Source organism: Pteropus medius, unplaced genomic scaffold (assembly GCF_902729225.1).
Source record: "Pteropus medius unplaced genomic scaffold, Ma_sr-lr_union100, whole genome shotgun sequence".
NCBI classification, from domain to species: Eukaryota; Metazoa; Chordata; class Mammalia; order Chiroptera; family Pteropodidae; genus Pteropus; species Pteropus medius.
Window position 1 is genome coordinate 32,511,795 of NW_024344378.1, and position 21,648 is coordinate 32,533,442.

Below are 21,648 nucleotides of genomic sequence, written 5' to 3' on the forward strand. Positions count from 1 at the left end.
GAAAGGTGATATTGTAGACATCAAGGGAATGGGCACTGTTCAAAAAAGATGCCCCACAAATGTTATCATGGAAAAACTGGAAGAATTTACAATGTTATCCAGCATGCAGTTGGCATTGATGCAAACAAACAACTTAAAAGCAAGAGTCTTGCCAAGAGAATTAATGTACGTATTGAGCATACCAAGCACTCTAAGAGTGGAGATTGCTTCCTGAAATGTGTGAAGGAAAATAATCAAAAAAAGAAGGAAGTCAAAGAGAAAGGCACCTGTGTTCAACTGATGTGCCAGCCTGCTCCACCCAGAGAAGCACACTTTGTGACAATGAATGGAAAGAAGCCTGAGCTGCTGGAGCCCATTCTCTATTAATTCATGGCATGATAGGTTTAAAAAAATAAAATAAAAGATTTCTGAGTAGGTGCCACTTTACTCAAATAAATATTTAAAGAAAACCTACTGTCCTAATTCATTGGGTGATGTCTTTATTATTCAGATTTAATGTTTTTTCTTGATGAAAGATGTGAGGTGGTTTACTATGTATCAAAGTATTGTCCATCGATTAGGAAACTACATCTGTTGAATTACAGTTAAGCTCAGAGAAGTTTGACCATTCATAATTGTATTATAAATAGTTGTATTTTAAGGATTAGGAACTTGCCTTTGAAGCCTGCTTCTTAAGAATAGATTGTTTAAAGTCCTCCGTTCTTTGTGAGTTACGTTTGCTTCCACCTTTCATGGCACATGACTCAGAAAATAATAGTGTTTGTGATCATTTGGACTAGAATATCTTTTTTATTTCAACCAAGGGTAGACATTTATATATAGCAGTTAACATGATGCATGGCATTCTAAATACTTTACATAATTTACTCAAAAATCTTGGAGTAAGTAGTGTTTTATTCATATTACATAAAGGAAGCTGAGGAATGGTTAACTTGCTCAAGGTTATAGGTATGCAAAGATTCAAGTCCAGGCAGTCTGGCTCCATAATCAGGTCTCAATCCCTAGTGTTATATTGCCTCATATTAATGGAAAAATTTTAAAACTGTATAGTTTGAGCACAGTTAGATTCTTCATTTGCTTCCTGGATATTTTTACTTTGATGAGGCACATATCTTAAATTCAACATAGTCAAAAAGGAGTTGATCACATCCCATCCTAGCTGCCTTCAGTTTTCTGTTATATATAGTATCTGTTTATTTGAAATAAAAACCTTCTCTTCTTGTATTCTCTTACCACTAAAAAAAGTACCAGTAAAAAACGTATCAGAACAGATTGAGAAATCACAAATTCAGTCAGATGTTGGAAGTCTAAGGAAAAAGGATGTTTAGTAATCTTTAGAGAGGAAGCACAGTAGCACAGTAGAAACAAAGAAAGCAATAAGAAAAGTATGATGTTGAACTCTTGCGTCAGGGGCAGCAATTTCTTATAATGGTTGATTGTTGAAATACTTGAAAAAGGCCTTTATAATTTCTTTGCAAAGTCCTTTAACAGAATTAACATTCATTCATTTATCACATATTTAATAAAAATATATTAACTATTTGTTGACTACCAATATTATGCTAGGCCATTCAGCTTATCAAAAGGGAAAAACTGAGGACAACTAAGCTGTAGATAATAGGTGAAACAAAGAATGCGTGAGAAGGACTTAGCTCTGGATTTATTTCTAGAGGCTCACAAACCATTTTATTCTCAGTGAACCATAATAAGTAGACAAAACTTAAATGATTTACTTACAGTTGCTAATTGTGTGTCTAATTTAACTGTTTGACTTTTTTTAATTTAACTGTTTAACTAATTTAACTTTTATAATGGACGTGGCTCTTTGGACATTCATAATTATGATTTAAAGTTTCCTCAGGTTTATCTAAGGTAAACATGGAATATAGGTCTTGGATGGTACAGAACAGTGAAAAGAGATTCCTATAAGGTAATAATTATGACTAAAAGATGAAAATATGATGCATTCATTTTGAAGAAATGTCATTAAAATATCCCTATATGAGGAAGAGAAGGCTTCCAGAATTGAATATTTAGTATTTCTTAGGGGGTAATTATAACTGAATTTTTAGTCAGATTCAGCACATAGTTACTAATTATATTTGTTAGACACATTTTTGTTAGAAATATAGAGTAAACAATAACTCAACCTGAAATTAATTTCAAATCCAAGTTGACTAGTTTATGGTGAAAATACCAACTGACTAAACATCTACTCACCCTCTTCATTTCCTGAAACAATGGAATACACAATACTCTGATTGATGGCTGCAGCAGAAATTACACCAACTGTAGTCTCTCTGGTTGCAAGTTCACTTACTGGAGGAGGCCTGCAGGTTTAGAGAAAATTAGTAATTTTTTATTGTCCATTTTGCCATGATGGAATGCTGAGTTTAATAATAAAATGTGTTACTTTATGTGTGTTCTTATTTGAATAACAGTATTTTCTGAAGGTTTTAAAGATATACTTCATTAAGACTCCAGTCCTAAAAAACTATGTTCAAAATCATGCAAATACTCCTTTAAGAATATCTTGTCACCTGTATTGTTTTTAATTTAAAATGCAACACACTACTCTACTACTTTATTATCTGCCAAATATCATACAAAACTTTTTACTTGTCTCTAAAGCCCCTTCTGGAATGAAAGCAACAGATGGATACAATTTGCTACCTCAACTTGTTAAAGTTGCTATTGTGTAGCTGATGTTGTCATATTTAAGTACATGGCTTCCAAATGTTTCTTTCTAGTCCTTACTTATGCTTTACCATAAAGCTCTAACTATACTAAAAGTATTTGAATAGCTGGCATCACAAAATTCATATTTATTTCAAATTCACTTTTTTACTTAATTGTAGCTACATTATGTACCCAATGCCATGCTATTTACTTAATTTCAAAAATATATTTTTAATAACACATTATTTCAATCTCAAAATCTCAATTTCATTATATAATATTGGTCACTGGCTATCATAACTTCATATTCAAAAATGAATGCAAATAATCTTACTTTTATAATTCATAGGTATTTATATTATCCAGCTTCAATAGATTTAGAAGGTTACTAAACACAAAATTTTAACAATGTCCCTGAGCCTTTTTCTAGTCTAGTCAACCTATCTAACTTATATGATTTCTAAAACTCTTTAGCTACTTTTTCCAAACTGATAAGATTAATCCTATTGTTATTTTTCACATGGTCTTTTTCTTTTAATACTTACTTTTCTAATACTACCCTTCACTTTTATCTTCATTTTCTCAGTTCTCTTAGATTGCACTGGGCAATTATATCATGCCTTCATTGAAACCTTTTACAACAAATACTGAGACACAAATATAGACAGGAAAATTAATTACATATAACCTTTCATAAACATCTTGTCCAAATTGCTATGTTCTTTGGTGCTATAGTCTATATATATGATTGCTTAAGTGTAAAGTGATCTATCTTATTTATAGATGCTCCAGCACCTAATGGTGGTCCATATATTAACTATATGGTCAATAAATATAACTTAATTTACTCTCTTTATCATTTCTGTCTTCTTTTGTTAACAGTATTCAGATATTGCTTAGATAATCATACCTCCTCTATTCTCAGTCTAATTGGTTTGGGTAGGACTGACCCAATGTCTAGGATGTATGGATAGACACGTTACCTATCTCTGGCCGAAGAGGACTCTTTATCCCCTTTGCTCAGTGTTCATGTGTGATAAATTTCTCATACAAAGCCAATGAAAATCATGCCCAGAATTTTAATGTCAAACTATTGGAGGGCGGAGATATTTATTTGGTTTTTTGGTTTCTGGTTGTTTTTTGATCTAGGATTTTAATGTTTTTACCCTATTAGTAGGTTTTTATTGATAATAATACCAACACAAATGAAATAACTTAAGGTCGAAAATAGATCTCCTATACTTTGACTAATACTTTAAATGCTGCTATACTTCAAGCTAGGTAAACTCATCATGTCATTTATGGAAAAAAAAATAAATTCTCTTTTACTTTGCCTTTATCTAAGATTTCTATCACTTCCAATCAAAGAGTCCAAAATAATTTATGAAAAACATGTGTAGAAACTTCTTAAGGTATCCGAGATAACACAATTATATTCTATAAGAAATTTATTTAGTCATTGTCATAGTGTCAGCATACCGAACAAAGCATAATTTTGTTAACTTTGAACAAAAAATAATAGTAGTCTACCATGAAAAGGAAGGCACTTATAAAAGTGATACTAAGGTAGCTTGTGATGGACTGCTTTGCTTATAAATAGGTACAATGAATGACATTTTAGATTATAAAGAGACATTAAGACAATATGCTGTTTGTCACATTGCTTAGTGGTTGACCAGGTGATTGTGAAATAAAAACCTGAAAAGGGTTAAAATTAGAGAGCTATGCAAACACAAGTCTTTAAAAAGGCCCTCAATAATCTTCCCCTGCTGGTATTCAAACCCTTGAGTGTTCCTCTCCTCTTGCATGAGGGCCATAGAGTGACTTGTTTCTAACCAATAGAAATTGGTACAGTAGATGGAATGTCACCTCTGTGATTATCTAACATATGATTATAGCTTATAACTTCATTTTTTCTAGTAGACTCTATTTCTTTTGCTGGATTTAATGAAGTGAATACATGGAATCGTCCACATGACGAGATATTGAAGGTGATGTCTGACCAATAGTCAATGAGGAACTGAGGCTCTCAGTCCAATATCCCACAAGTAATGGAGGCCTGCAGTCCAATATCCTACCCAAAACCACATGAGCTTGAAAGTGTATCCTTCTCTAGTCAGCTCTCAAATGAGCCCCTAGCAGTGGTCAACACCTCATTTCAAACCTGTATTAGACTATGAAACAGAGAACATAGGTGACTAATTTCTAACCTACAGAAACTTCAAGATGATATATCTGTTGTTTTAATTTACTATGTTTGTGCTAATATTATTATGCTGCAATAGATAGCTAATATACATGGCTTCAATAATAAGAGCAATGAATTATTAATTTATGACAGATCAAATTGCATGCAACTTAAGTGCAATACAAAAAAACATATGTTAGCATATTCTGGAATAATTTTCATAAACTAAATTTCTTTTTTGTAGAATTAGACATTGCTTAAATTGTTTACTTGTCTGTCTTGTTATTATGTGAGATAAGAGCTAAATTTTGTGTTTTCCATAGTTTATTGATCTTTATAAAGTACTGCAGCTAATGCACTTTCAGCTTTAACATAGAAAGATGCCATTTTTTATTTCAAACTTTAAAAATAATATTTTGTGTGTATTTTTGTACAATCTGGATAGAAATTATTAATATCGGACAAATTAACTGGTATAATTTAAGAAAGAATTTAAATCCAATTCATATCACTAAAAGCATTTAAAATTCTATTTGTTAGTAAATGTTTAAAACAGATTTACTTCTAGACAAAATATTTCCTCATTAACCTTTGTCTTAATTGTTCCAACACACTTCTTCCTACCAGAATCAAAACACACCATAAAAATGCAATTTTCTCCAGGCTAGAATTAAATGAACCTCCATGATAATGAGCATTAAATTACAAAATTTTAATTCTTTTTTATTTATTGCCAGGCAGGACGTATTTTATTTTGTTTTATGCCCTGGCAAGTACCAATTACATGATTGGGGCAAATTACATATTCCCTTTGGAGTTACGTATAATTTAAATACAAAATGAAGCAAGAAGAAGTCAAGATCCATAAAATCAGATACCAGAGAGATTAGAAAGATAACAAAATTGAATAAAATGAACTGAACATAAATTAATAGGGAAAGTGGTGAAGTAAAGAATTGAACGCTGCATGCTCTATTTAATAAGGGTAACTACTATGCAATAATGCAAGTCCGGCATGATTTTAAAGTGGAGAGTAAATTCAAATTTTGTGTGAATTCCATAAACTTTTACATTTGATGAGCAATGGAAGTTTTCTTTTTAAAGCATCGTCTGACTTGGTTTGATCTATGGGCTTGATCTATGAGCTGACTGCCAATTTATAAGTCTTAGAAAACTATCTGAAAGGTATTTTCCAGGTCTACCATTCTGAGTCTGACATAATGTGATTTATCATTTCCTCTTTTCTTTCTGTTGAGTACAATCAAAATCTATTGATTAAGTTCAGAAGCCAAAAATTATGGCCAAATAAAGCATTTCTCAAAATCTCAAAAGGCTTTTTAAAAAATCATCTTTCTCTTGCTATTAATTCATACAGTTATAATTCATCAACTTTATAATTAACCCTCTTCTAATTAACTTTTTAATACCTAATTCAAAACAGGTAGCTGTTGAGTGCCCGAAATGCAATAATTTTACTTTTTAAAGCTAGATTTGCTATCGATATAATTGAGAAAAAACTTTTACAATAAAAGAAGCACTTGAAACAGATAAGGTTCAGTAATGGAACTATACAGCTTTCATGATGAAGCTTAAGAGTCAAGAGGTCAACTGGATTCCCACTATCCAGAATAGGACTGCTAAGATCATGCTAGAGGAAATGGTTATATCTTTAACAGATATGGACCTAGAACACTGGAGAAACAGATGGTTTCATATTTTAAAAATGCCTTCCAAAAAGGTCTTCACCAGAAGCTCTTTCTCAAGGCTTATCTAAGTTGGGTTTGATGCCCATGTTCCTACATATATACCTGATGTCAGCACTAGCTCTTATTTTTTCCCCCCCCAAGAACAACACTTTGGGCTTTATTGGCCATTTTAAACAAATCCCACAAATTTTGACTGAAATTTCAAAGTTATCTAAATTAATACTTAAATGAAGGCTAGCTAAAAATTAAGTTAAAAAACTCTCAGTTTTAATAGATATCAAATTTAAATTTTATTAGTTCATCATCTTACTATTTGCACCGTCCTCACAATCCCTAAATTTCACATGTAGAACAGTTGTATGTTTTTAAAGATTAATGAACTTTGTTTTTTAGAGTGGTTTGAGGTTTAAATAAAAATTGAGCAAAGTATAGAGCTCCATGTGTATCAGTTACCTCCAGTTTCCCTTATTATTAATATCTTGCATTAATATGGTCCATTTGGTATAACTGATGAACCAGTATTGATACATTATTAACTGAAGTCCACATTTTACATGAGCTTTGTTATTTGTATTGTATATACTACTATGTTAGAACACACGTAAATGTCATATGTCCACCATTACAGTATCATACTAGGTAGTTTTGAGATCAAAAAACATCTCCTGTTCTTCATCTATTCATCCTTTCCATCTCCTGAATCCACCACCACTGATCTTTTTACTGTTTGTATACTTTTGTCTTTTCCAGAATGTAACAGTTTAAATCATATAGTATGTAGTATTTTTGGACTGGCTCCTTTTTTAAACAATATATCTTATTTTCCCCTATAGCTTTATCTGGCTTGATACTTTTTATTGCTGAATCATATAACATTGTAAGGATTCACCACAAACAGCTGCATTTTAGTAAGAAGAAAATTGATCAAAATGACTAAGTCTTTTGTTTAGAAATAAATCTTTGCAGATAAAGTACAACCCAGGAAAGTTAACTGCTACAGAATTTATATATAAAAAACTACCACAGAATTTTATCATGGATGTATAAACGAATTCATAGATATCTGTTTAACATTTCAAATTGATTATATTTTGAAAATATAGACTTCAATAAATCTCTCAATTAAATACTTTTTAACATCTTTGTCATCTGAATAATGACAGTACTAAAATAACTTTGTAATTTTCAAATGTTAAACCCAGTTTTTACATTTTACAAAAATGAAACAATTATTCTACAATTTAAAATCAACTTCATTGTTGGGTTCGTGAAGTAACAATAAAAGTAAATGTTATATGTGTCACATAAAGCTTCTGATTATTTTAAATGCCATGTGGTTTAGTATATAAAAGTGTTTGTACATAGATGCTATAAAACTACACTGAGATTCAATCTGGCTCTATTACTTTCCTTCTACTGAGAAAAATCTAATTTATTTTGACATGTTAACATTCAATATATTTGCAAATCTGTACCAATTAAGAAACTGTTTTTATATCTACTATGAGGGAATTTAATGAAAATGGAAAGAAAAAAAAAACAACTAGAACTCCTATTATTTGTAACCTTGGAGTAAATTTATCAGGGTGACTTAACATTACATATTTAACTGAGAGAAACAGTTTCAAATAGACACAGAACAGAAAAGGGATACCACCTCTCCCAGAATTCTTAAGATGGATTATAGATAAGAAAATTAATAAAGGATCAAATGCTTAGACATGCTTTTTTCATCTTTTCCAAAGTGTGCTTACTATTGTTAAGAGTTTTGCTTCTATTCAGATCTATGAAGTGTCCTCATCTTGAAGACAAGAAAATTGAAGCCCTGGAGTTATAAACAATTCCTCAAGTTCAGAAAACTATATGAAAGCTATACCTGTAATTAAAGATGTCTATGTGTTTGTTTGTTTCATTTATTGTTCTCAGTAGAGTTTTTCTATTCTCTCTTAGTTATTGGTTCTTAAACTTTAAAACCATAAGAATTAGCCGAAGAACTTATTAAAATTTTCAGATTTTGGAAGATCATACTTAAAGATTCTGATTTAGTAGGTCCATGAGTCAGATCTAGGAATATCATTTGTAAAAGGTTACTTTTTCAATAGTTAAAGAGGCAACATTTACTATCTTTGTAGCAAGATTTTAGTAGCACCCTAAAAAGATAGAAAGGGTTATTTTCAGGTAAAGTCATCTCTCATATTGGACAATAAATCTAAATTAAAATAGAAAATCTTAGCAAACAAGTGATGCTTTCTGTATGTGAATTTATTTTATGTTATAGTAATAGTTTACAGATAGCTTTTTTTCATTCTTTAAAATCAAGACCAACAGTTCTCCCCAAACTATTGTACTTACTGATTAAAAATCCATAAGTCCAAACTTGTGTGGTTTATATAAGAATGATGGCAATGTTCCTCAGTGTATAGGGTAATTTTAAATATCTTGAATAATGAGATGTTAACTAGAACTGCTCATTCACCATTTACTTGGCAATTGTTATAAAATCGTTTACAGTTTTATTGTATATAAACACGAATTTCTGGATTTTAAATTATTCTTTTCCTCTGTTTTTGCATATCAGGAGGTAGAATGTTAGTCCTTTATAGTTCTTTACAAAATCAACTCTTTTTTATTCTTCAATATAAAGCAATTGAAAAAACATATTTTTAAATATAAACTGTATAAAATTTTTGCATTGTCATTTGTTACAAGACCAATTCTCATTAATGAGCAAAGGGTGAATTTTTTACTTTCATAGAGAACTGAGAAGATTATTTTCTTCATTCAGGGGATTTGAATTTTTAAAAACATATTAAGATACTTACATAGATAGTATTCTTATTTTGGATATGATGCATTAAGTTTGAATAATACTAACTTTTAGAAAAATATCAACTTGTTGAAGAGGTTAATAAAAATGTTAGGTACATTTGCCTCTTTTCTATATATAAAAATAAAAATTTTGAATTTGTTTTTATAGAAAATGCATTTTAAAATATATGAATCCTTAAAAATGAACATAAAGGTGACATTAAATCATGCAAAGTTTGATAATCAATGTTAATACATTTCCATTTTAAATAAGTACTAAAGGTATATTTATATTGCTAGCACATTTGTTTGGAAAAGTTGTAAACAACTGTCTTTAATAAAATTTTTGGTAAATTGTGTGTGATACTGCATTTCTCATTCAAAATCGATATTCACATTTAGATTCTATGATCTATTTCAGATGTATTGACCTTTCCACGATATTTACCTTTAAAATAGATGACAAGTGAATCCCAGTGTGTATAAGTCTTAGTCCATTATCCTGAGAAGTAGAACAATTGTCATTCTTCCTAATGCTAACTCGACCTACAAGAGTCCCTTTATTATAAAATAATGTTATGTATTTGAGTGTTTGAATCACTGTTAGAATTTGATATTTCTGTTTGGATTAAATGAAAGGTATATAAAATGTATTTTCTGATTATGACAGTACAACTATTTTCCAAGAGATCTAAATGGATAATTGACTGAAAACCTCTCATCAGATAGGGACATATGGTAGCAATGAGAGTGTGCCTCACAAATCTCCAACTATATGAAGCACATTGATCCAAGGTCCCTTTTGAGGTCCTCTGAAGTCTATCACTGTGTTTATGTAAAGGTCATGCTTCCTAAGGGCTGCTTACATATAATGAAGGAGAAAAGTAGAGATGCTAAGGTAGATCCCTTCCTGGAAGACACACTCCATCTCGCTATGAATTGAGGACTCCCTGATCATCATGCAAATGACAGAGTAATCACTTAAATGACACTTAAATGACAGAGTAATCACTTAAAAGACATAGCAGTCTGGAATTGTTCTCTCTCTCTCTTTTTCACTTGGGGTCAGAAGGCATGTGGTTTGAAGAGTTTCCTAGCCTTACTCTACTTCCTCATCATTTCTCTCACACAGGAATATCACTTAAAAAAATATTTGCTTGTTAAATCTCATTTTGATATCTAACTGTTAGTGGACAGATTGGCACTAACACAGGACATTAGGAGATTAAAGTTAAAAAGTAGTATTAGTATTTCAAAATGCATTAATTAAATTCAAAGTATTCATAAACATTTATAAAAAGAGTTTGAGGGAAAATAAAAATGAAGAAATTTAAAAGATATTAATATAGAACTTTAATATATATTAAAATAGGTATTAATACCTATTGATATGTTATAATGAAAATAAATTGAATAGATTTAATATATATTAATGTATGTGGAGACAAAAAATAAATGAGAAAATCTTGAGGGTTATAGTATACCATTATTGAAACATTATTACAGTATAGAAGAGTGCCATATGTCATAAGATATTTTAAACTAGCATGAGAAACTCCAATTAATATTTTTCTCAGATCAGCAACTACATGGTTGCTATCACTCTTTTCCTCCACGTCAGTGGTAGACACTACAAGGTATAGAGAGTTCTCTTTCCCACTAAGCCCAATCCTTGTCAAGATACCTTCTAATAATTAATAGGAAAGCAATACTTGTCACTTCTGTCTTAACTAAAGAGTTTAGCTCAATTTTAATTGAAGAGTAGCAGAATATACCACCCTAAAATACAACAGAAGTTTAGGACACGCCACCTCAAAATATGCCACTTTGGTATATTGATTATTTTAAGCTGTAGGCACTTACAAAACAGTGCATTTAGGGATAGGTTTTCTCTTAACTCTCCTTATCTACCTAAAGACAGAGCCTCCAAAAGGAACTCATTTGTCATAGATTCTTTCTCCCTAGGATCTACATCAGCTAGAAAAGAAAGATCACAGGAGAGCAGACTAGAAGTGAACACGACACCCAGACAAACTTTTTCACAAACTATCATATCTCCCATCTACTCATCTAAGAACACATTTATCTTTCCAAAAGCTATTTACTCTTCTAAGAAGTTTATATGCCCCCTTTCCCTTACCCTATTAAGATAATATTTAATCCTGAATTCTAAAGCCACCTCTTTGAGTTACTCATTTTTCCTAGGTATCTCCCATGTATACATAAAGTATACATGTTAATAAATTTGTGTTTGTTTTTCTCTTGTTAATATGTTTTTTTATTAGAGTCTCAGCTAAGAACTCAGAAGGGTACAGGGAAAATTATTTTTCCTTCCCTACACTGTCATACTACTTAAAAGAGGGAGCAGATGCTAAAATTGATGAAGACTGAGAGAAAAGTGCATAGAAAATAATTTAAAAGAATAAATAGAGTAATAATTAGTAATAATAATCTCAGCATAAGAACTGACTTTTCAACTTTCACAGCTATCCAAATATTAAGTGGTGAATTCCTCACAACTGTAAGTTTTTAAAAAGAGACTAGTCAACATTGTGGTAAGAATATTAGAAAAATCAAGTATTAAATTATTATGCTGACTAAATAATCTCTATGGTATATTTCACCCATTATATGATATGATTCGAAGGACTGATTTTTGATGAGTTAGATTAACCTATTTTTCTCTACTTCCAGTGAATATCAAATTGAGAAAAATGGTTTAAATTAAGATATGAGATTGAATATAGATATAGAGAAACTTCTTACTTGCCTGAATGGTAATAACTTGAAAGTAATCCTTATTTATGTGAGGGAGGGGCTAATTCTTGAACTTAATTCATTGCAAATAAAAATTGAAGCCACTTGGAGATGATTTTGCAAAAGAAATGATATTTCAATAACAAAAGATAAAGAAAATAGCATTAACTCCGTAAGAAATTTGTTTCAAGGGAGGAGAAAAAAAATAAATAAATAATCATCTGGGTATGCAAACTCTAAGACACTGAAATTACTGATATTTCTTTATAAAAAGGAAAACTGAAAGAACAAAATAAAACAGGAATGATTCATTAAAATAAAAATTTGTTACGATTTTGAAATTGTATATTGTATGTATGCTTCTAAATAATATGAATGTTGTTTACAATTATATAAATAATTATACAGTCTAAAGAGTTATCTAGTTTTCAAAAGTTTTAAGGGGAACTCAGTGTGCCCTGGAAAATGTAGATGCTCATTTAATGACAGATAAAGCAAATGATGTCTTGATCCTTCATTTAACCTAATTAAATGACTCAAATAAAGATTGGTTAGAAGAGGTCATGAAATTAACAAAATGAGTCTGTTTCAACTATTGCAACTGCTATAGGGACCAAAGAGAATCAAGTGCATACTTATCTTAAGAATTACTGTAAACCAGGCCATTTTAAAGTAAACATATCTCTGTATGGGGCAAATTGCTTTCCCATTATGAGATTCCTCTTACCCTGAAAAATTTCTTGAAGCCAGACCATCAGGAAGGAACTTCAGTTCACAGGATTTGAGCAAAAACAAAAATCATATCTTTTCCTACACATATAAAATATTCCAATATTATAAATTATAAACAAGAAAAATAATATCAGAAATTTGTTCTAATCTTGACAAGCTAAATTAGTTTACTTAATATTTAGGGTGGTCTTTGTAAAATCCTTAAATAATTTTACAAAATTATTTGTTTATTTGTTTATTTTTCAAAGAACCATTAGCAGAAAGGAGGTTTTTAAATATGAAAACTGAGACATAATAATTAAGTATGTAAAATAAAGGTTTGGTTTTCTGTTGTATTGCTACTTTTACTTTGGTAAGCTAACTTACTAATTATCTGTCACCAAAAAGTTAGTTGGCAATCCATTGGCTTTTTCCTTCAGTAAATATTAAAGTATTTATTATGCTGTTTATTATAATTTTAGAAAATATAATGACAGGCCCATTGCTATATTCCAGCTACCAAGCAAGGGTCAGTAGTTCACTGTTTAAATGTTTTTAATTTTATAAAAAGAATAATGGATTTTGTTTCTCTGTCTAGGTAAGACAGGTACATTGGAAAATGTTTTGCCAAATATTAAATGCCACTTCTTAAGTCTTTTTATAGCTTCTACAAAACTAGTTACATCTCATAACTTTCATTTGCTATATTTTATTTTTCACTTTCTTTTTCTTTTACTTTTATGATGAAGACATTTAAACTTTTCTAGAATACGGAGAAAGCAATTAATTGTAATCAAGTAGCCAAACTTTAGCTTGAAGTCCAGAAAGGTTTATATTGGAATATGTGATATCAATACTTGATAAGCTGAAATAACTTGAAATGATTTAAAACATCCAAAAATATTTGCTTTGAATTCAAAGAAAAAAAGTATTAATTCTCTTATTATTTTAAGAAGAAATGTATTCTATTTCCCTATTATATATTTTAAAATGTTTCTGTACTGTGACACCATTAGTTCATGGACCCAATATTACATATTCTTAATAAAAATCAACTTATTTTAGAATATCTACAGCAATTAAAATCTATAATGTGTCTAAAATTGCACGTTCAATGTGCTAGTTCTCCACGAAGACCATTTTACTTTTTCCTCAGTAACAGAGGTGAAACTTAAACAAAGCTGTCTAACAAGGAATAACATTCTTCTGCCTTTTCAAAGCCAAGTGTGGACATTTGCCTGGATTTTCAAGATAAAATGTGAGCTGATATAAAATTTGCAACTTTCACCTCACTTGGTTCAGAAAATCTCTGAATGTGGACTTCTGCCCCTTTCCCCTTTTCATGGACTGAAATGGCAATGATCAAAGTTATTTTGAAACAGAATACTAAAGATGGATGGCACTAAATTGACCTAAATCCCTGAATAGCTATGTGGAAGAACAGCATGCAGAAGACCACCATCAAGCTGAAATACTCATTTTAGACTATCACATGGCCCAACATACTTGTTTCCTTGTTCTTTAAACCATCGAAATTTAAGAGTTTCTTTTTACAGCAGCCTAACCTAACTAATAATTTTATTCTGAGTTTAAAGAGTTAATGACTGGCCATTTCAAAAATAAAGTAAGATAATTGGGTCAAGGGAGGGGTTTAGGTTAAGAATTCAGTTCAAAATTCTATAATAAACGAATACTTTAGAATCTCCCCTTAATACTTAGTCATATGTTGAAAAATAGTTTTTCCTAAGGAATTCAAAAGAGTCAGTATTAAAATTAAGACATTTCTGAGTTGTAAAAACTAAACCTCTGCTTACAGGGCTACTTATTCTGGATGACTACCCTCTATTTGTAACTCATGAGCATCCTCCTCTTGCATCCTACAAAGAACAGAAATCTTAAAATTTGTGTTCCCCACAATTTGATCACATGAAACAGAAGTTTTTCTACCTGAAACAATTTTGTAGGGGAAGTAAACTTTTACCTCTAACCTTTTAGGGGTTTTGGCTAGATTTAGGAATAAACTGACATCAGATTAACAGGAGACATCATACATAGTTATATAAATTTTACATGGCACAGGAGCCCTCATAAGGAAAGACCCAAAAGAATGAAAGAAACTACATCCTTTTATATTAAGTTGAACAGAGAGAGAGTTGTAGAAAATAAAGTATGTAGTGAGGCTAAAGGGAGATAAGAATTATTTTAACAAGGCCTGTTTGTATAGAATTCTCTTGGCTTTGACTTCCCGTTAAAGAATTTTTTTTTCTCCTTGTGCAGGAAGGGCATCTTTCACATGGGAGTTTTTATCTCCTGTTTCCAGAAAGGAAAGAGGAGATTAAAATGCCCTTCTTACACTTGTTTTTTAAAGTGTTTTTCGCTCAAATAATCCTTATACCAAAGTGGCATAATTAGCTGTAACATATACTGCTATCCTTCAATTCCAACACACGAGATCATCCAGATAATCAGGGATTAATAACAGAGTTTGGCATCTTTGGAAGTTATGTGCATCCAGCTGAGGTAGGAAATGGATTTGAAAAATAAGAGAGGGAAGGAGATATGAAGCTTGCAGCAACCAATCACTCTAGTTTTTTCTTTTCTTTTTTTTTTTTTTCTCTTTTTTTCTGTTATGAAAGAGACTATGCTGGCCATCACAGCAATCTGAAATAGTGTAAGTATTTTGCCAAAGCTAGTAGTTGAACATAGAAAAAAAAAAATAGTATATATATATATATATATATATATATGCATAAAGTATCTCCCACAAGGCTGTTTTAAAAATGACAGACAGAGGAATATTGCAATATAATGAGAAAAGTTTCTAAAATGAGTAATATGTCATTAGTTGTTTTATACTAATAAAATTTTGACAAACTATGTTAATTGAAATGGTACTAGCTAACAAGGTAGATAAGCCCCTAAATTTCTTGCTCACGTAACAGTTCATTGAAGTTGCTATTCGTCAAGCTGTGATTCAGAGGCCTAAGTTCCTTTTATATAGTATTTCTACAACTGTCAACATATGGCTCCCAAGGGTTCCTGGTATTTTGTTTGTTTGTTTGTCTGTTTTTGCCATTTGACACAACTAACAGGGGAAAAGTTTAAGGCAGTCCAGGAATTGATGCAGACCATATCGTTCCATATGTTATTGGCCAGAATTCAGTCACATGGCTCCATCCAGCAAGTGAGGCATCTAGCAAGTCTAACTGTATGCCCTGGGAATTAGGAGGCCTGGGAACTCTCTGCTATGTACTTCTAAAAATCTTTGAAAGCATAATAATTGATAAATGATAAAGAGATGATTGATGAAGAAGATAATCATCAGCCTTAGTTTTTTTAATAGCTCATTCCATATTTTAGGTGAAATTTAAGCCTACATACACATTTAGATTCAATTATTTGCATTTATCCAAAAAGTAGTATCTTCTGCCAATACTTATTATGACTTTTTTATTATCTAAATTTCTGGATGCTTTATAGAAAACAAAACAATCCTGTTCATTATCCAAACACTACTGACTCTATTATGGCAATTCTATTGACTCTTAACGTAGGATTTTCTTTATAAAATGCAGGATGCAATGAGATTACCAAATTGCCTTTATGTGTTAGAATAAGAAATGAATTGAGACAATCAGGGCATTATTTGCAATTGTTAGAAATGTTCTTCTGGAAGGTCAAAAATTCTTCCTCATTTGGTTAATTTTAGAATCAAATAATTGGCTAGTTGTTTCTTCTCTAAGTTAACAACTTTATTAATAGAATCCATTTGCAGTTAATAGTTCTATTGTAGAGAAAGTAAGAAATGGAAAATTATTCATTGAAAAAATATATTTAAAAGGTGGTATTAAATAAGACAATTGAAAAAGAAAAAAAAAGAAAGAAAGCTAAAGGAGCAAAGCCCTGATGAGATCTATGACCTTGGCCTTAGTGTCACAATATTTTAGCTAGAAATGTTAACGAGCAATATGCTAGGGAAGACTGGAGACATACTTCTATTAACAAGTAAATGAGCTCTAATTCAAAGCCCAGAGAAAAGGCACACAATTGGTTGAGTTTATTTAAAGGAAAAGTGTTCTGCACCATGTTTTTCCTTCTCTTGAGGCTTCCAAGGAATGACTAGTCATGGGGCGAGAAGTTTTGGAGAACAAAGATGGGAATTTTATTGAGCTGAAACTGTGAGAAAGTTTTGGACTCACCTTAAATAGCAAGTACATTTTTTTGTGAGTATCTCCTAGATAAGTTGGTTAGAAACACAAGTGAGTTTTCATCCATCTAGGTTCTTGAGAAGACCAAAATAAAGACATTTAAGGAAGTTCTCAAAAAGTAGAAAACTGTATGTTTCATAGCAAAGAATTGGAGTACACAGGTTACCATGTCAACAAAAAGGAAGGGTTTTGATAATAATATACATAATGAAGAAAACAACCCTTTACAGTACATTGACCAATAATTCTTATTGTTTTAAGTATAGTTTATATCTCAATGTCTTACATATGTGTTATGTAGGATTTTCTGCTATATTTATATTACAAATTTAATTTAGTACTTAGATATTATAAAGACAACATTTTATGAAAGGAGAAAACTAGTTGGTTGAGAGTAGTAAATGTTCCCAGATGCATCACTTACCTCCTCCTTCAGTATCTTAGACCCTGCTCTAACTTAAAATTTTTAGGTAGTTTTTAGAAATTATCAGAGGAATGAAATCTAAATTCCAGAATATGATAAAGTGGTCTATTATATGAAATCTTCATTTTTCTTGAGCCTCAGTTAGTATTGTTGTATAATTTCCATTTTAGCTCTAGATAGACTAAATTACTAAAATATTCTGGAATCGATATATTCTCCTATATTCCTTATTTATACTTCTAAATATGCTGAGTCTGGCATGAAACATCCTTCCATATTTTTGTGGAGTGTCTAAACTCTACTTTCCTTCAAAATACAGTTCAAAACTATGCTGATCATGTTCAGACAGTAAGATGTTTCTCCAACATGCTTCCTCACTACTGTGAGCTTCTATTATTGTGTTTCACTACATATTGTATTTTTCATATAGTTCGTTGTTTCCACCCATGTTTGAAAACCTCTGGAAAGCAATGACTGGCTGCCTTTTAATGATATGTCCAGAACAAGTAAATCATAAATATACGCTAAATAATGAGTCTCCCTCAAAAGTTTGTGAGAAAATTATCTCCTGTGAGTCCTAACATACTAATAAAAGTAAAGTAATGTTTTAACTTGGAGGCAAAAATAAAACAATCATGAAAGAAAATTATACTATATTTTCAGAGGAGCATTATAAATCTTTCTATCATTTATATCTAATTATGAAGCGATCCTAAAATACATTAATTTTTATTTCATTATTTTTTCAATAAATTCTTCACTTCCTAAAGACACACACACACACACACACACACACCATGTGAATGTTTGTGTGTGTGTGTGTGTGTGTGTGTGTGTGTGACTGAATGTTTCCCCCTATAATTCATACATTGAAGCCCTAACCTTCAATGGAACGATATTTGGAGATGTGCCTTTAGCAGGGAATTAGGTTTAGATGGGCCAGGAGAGTGGGGCCCCTATATTGGGATGACTGTCTTACAAGAAGAGACACCAGAGAGCTTGCTTGCTTTTTCTCACTTTCCTCTAAGTAAGGACAAATGAGAAGGCAGTGTTCTGTAAACCCAAAAGAAAGTCCTCACCAGAACCTGACTATGCAAGTGCCCTGATCTCAGACTTCCAGTCTCCAGAATTGTGGGAAAATAAATGTCTGCTGTATAAGATGTGCAGTCTGTGATATCCTGTTATGGCAGCCTGACCTGACTAAGAGAGTATGCACACTAACTCTATAGCTATACTATATAATATATGCACATAAACACATACATATTATTTAATCTTTAAAAGATTTTTAAAAATCTCTTTTTATTTTAATATTATTTATTTTCAATTATAGCTGACATTCAATATTATATTAGTTGCAGCTATACAGCATAGTGGTTAGCCATTTATATAGCTTAAGAAGTGATTCCCCCGATAAATCTAGTGAATGTGGCACTACACATAATTATTATATTATTGACTATAGACCTTATGCTGTACTTTTATCCCTGTCACTATTTTGTAACTACCAACTTGCACTTCTTAATCCCTTCATCTTTTTCACCTGTACTCCAACTCTTCTTCCCATAAGTTTGTCTTCTGTATCTATAAGTCTGTTTCTGTTTTGTTTGTTTATTTTGTTCTTTAGATTCCACATATAAGTGAAATCATATGGTATTTCTCTTTCTCTGTCTGATTTATTTCACTTAACATAATACCCTGTACGTCCATCCATGTTGTCACAAATGGTAAAATTTCATTTTTTAAGGACAAGTAATATTCCACCATATATAGGTACCATATCTTTTTTATCCAGTTGTCTTTTGATGGACCGTTAGATTACTGATTTTTTTTTGAAAATATCACTTTAGATATGTGTCAAAAATTAGAAAATATAGAAAGAAACTAAATGTCCACTTCTCACCATCTAGATCATTAGTCAGTTGCATTTTAACCCAAAAATACAATATTGTATCTTCGAAGTTGTTTTTATAATTTTTAATGGATCCATTATTGATCAAGGCATTACTAAAAGTGATATTCTTTACACTAAATTGTCACTTTAACTATATTAACTTTTAAAATAAATATAATGTTAATTTAGAAAAGCTTAAACTAGAATTGGAAGTCTACCTCATCAATAAATTCATATCACACCAATTTTTAGAGACCAAAAGAAAACAAAAACCTTCATGTATCATAAAACCTGAAAGGAATCAATACCTGTATTCTTCTTGTGTGAAGCGTGGGATTTCTCCAGGATGTAAGACAAGAATTTTCACTGTGGCACTGCTGGACATCACAGGCTCACCATCATCAAAAGCAACAACCACCAACTTAAAGAATAATAAAAATTCACGTTTAAAAGATTATTAACAAGAAGAAAATAAAGTATCTTTGTACTATTTATATTTTAAATCATTGGACTGCCTGGTTCCAAGAGAGGGAGCACTGCATGCAAGGTAGCAGACATTGAACTAGTGTATGGAACATATATTTTCATTTAACCTTCACAATAATCCTGCCAGGTAGATGTTATTATTTTTATTTGTCAGATGAGAAAACTCAAGGAAATTTGAGTTACTAACTCTATGAAAAAAAATTACCCGTAAAACAGGAATATGATACAACATCTCTCCAATGACAAACTGTTTTCCACAATTCCACTAGTGCTTACAGTGAAAACATGTGCCTCTATAGGCACTGACATTTATTTTAAAAATGTTAAATTCAGTCACATCAATAGCAAAAAGTTAATTGGCTTGCTTGTAAAAGCAAATTAATTTTTCTAGTGAATTAATTGTATGCAGAATTATAGGGCAGAAATACTACCCTGGAAGACAAAATTAGAAGTCTATATTTTAACACACTTTGAGACATATGCTCTTAAAAACAACTGCAACATATAAAACTCTGTTTATACTGTATAGTGGAAATTGTTCAAATAATGCAAACTCAAGAAAAGCTTTAGTCTTAAGATGTGACAGCCGTATATTATTTATTAATAAAATAACTTTAATAATTTATCATCACCTATATTATGTCAAAAAGAATTCTTATGTTTAAGAAATGTTATTTTCAAAATTATGTGTTTCTCTATAATATAATTTTAGAAGCGGCACATTACTAGTGTAAATTAATTCAACCTAGATCATGGAAACATAACCAGGGGTTTTCCTGAGAGCCACGATTTATCTTTGGGTTACAATTTTACAAAGAGAACAATTATGCCAAACAGTGATAAAGTTATATGAGCCATACTACTCATTGATATTCATAAGATTAACTGGTGAAGGTGAATTCCCCAGTGTAGTACGGTCAAAGGTTTTCTTCACAGTGATAATTTTTTTCCTAAGTAACTATAGAAAATGGAAACACTTTAACATTTAATAAAATTGATTATTTATGACAATAATAGTTAGTATTATTTTAAGTTTTCTGGAAGTATAATAAATCACAAGTACATAAAACTTGATCTATCAATTCCGCCTGTGGGTACTTATTTTAAGAAAAAAAAAATCAGCAAGTGGCAAACGACAGTTGTACAAGGAATTTCTCAAAGCAGAGATTATTGTAATAAAAAATTGGAAACACGCTAATTATCCAATAACCAGATATTAGACAAAAAAACCTGAAATAGTATATTCATATAATAGAACATTGTACTATCATTAAAATTATAGCACTGAGTATTTATTTGTATGGGTAATATATCCTTAAGTTAAAAAAGCTGTAAAAATAATATGATCATATTATTTAAAAACATATTTAAATATCTGTATTTACGTAGAATGTCAGATAGAGATTAAAATGGTCAATTCTAATTATCTCCAAGATTTGAAATATCAAGTGATTTTTTTTCTTGTTACTTAACTGTACTTTCTAAATGTCTATGCAGTAAAAGTATATTGTTTATAACTTAAGAAGATCCAAAAGAAGAAAAAATAAGTACAGTCATCTGTTAAACAACTCTCAATCAAAAATTAAACATCAAGTAGACAATGTAAGGAAAACACTGCACTGACCTTAAAAATTGTTGTAGGTTCTTCATTAAGATTGACTCGAGTTATTACTTTTCCAGAATCTTCTTCTACATCAAAAATACTAGCAGGATAAGGAAACTGGACATCATCTACTCTATACCTCACACGACTTGCAGGTAATCCCTAAAATGAAATTATATATTAT

The 21,648-nt window shown here is 30.8% G+C and overlaps 1 protein-coding gene across 2 annotated transcripts in view; it reads right to left on the bottom strand.

Moving 5' to 3' along the window:
- PCDH15 (protocadherin related 15) overlaps positions 1-21,648 on the bottom strand; it is a 730,119-nt gene that overhangs the window by 106,580 nt on the left and 601,891 nt on the right. For both annotated transcript variants that reach the window (XM_039871826.1, XM_039871827.1), the window contains exons 22-24: positions 21,486-21,626; positions 19,684-19,796; positions 2,221-2,330 (exon numbers count right to left, since the gene is read on the bottom strand). In XM_039871826.1, the coding sequence (XP_039727760.1) occupies positions 2,221-2,330; positions 19,684-19,796; positions 21,486-21,626 (364 nt within the window). The remainder of the gene's footprint in view (positions 1-2,220; positions 2,331-19,683; positions 19,797-21,485; positions 21,627-21,648) is intronic.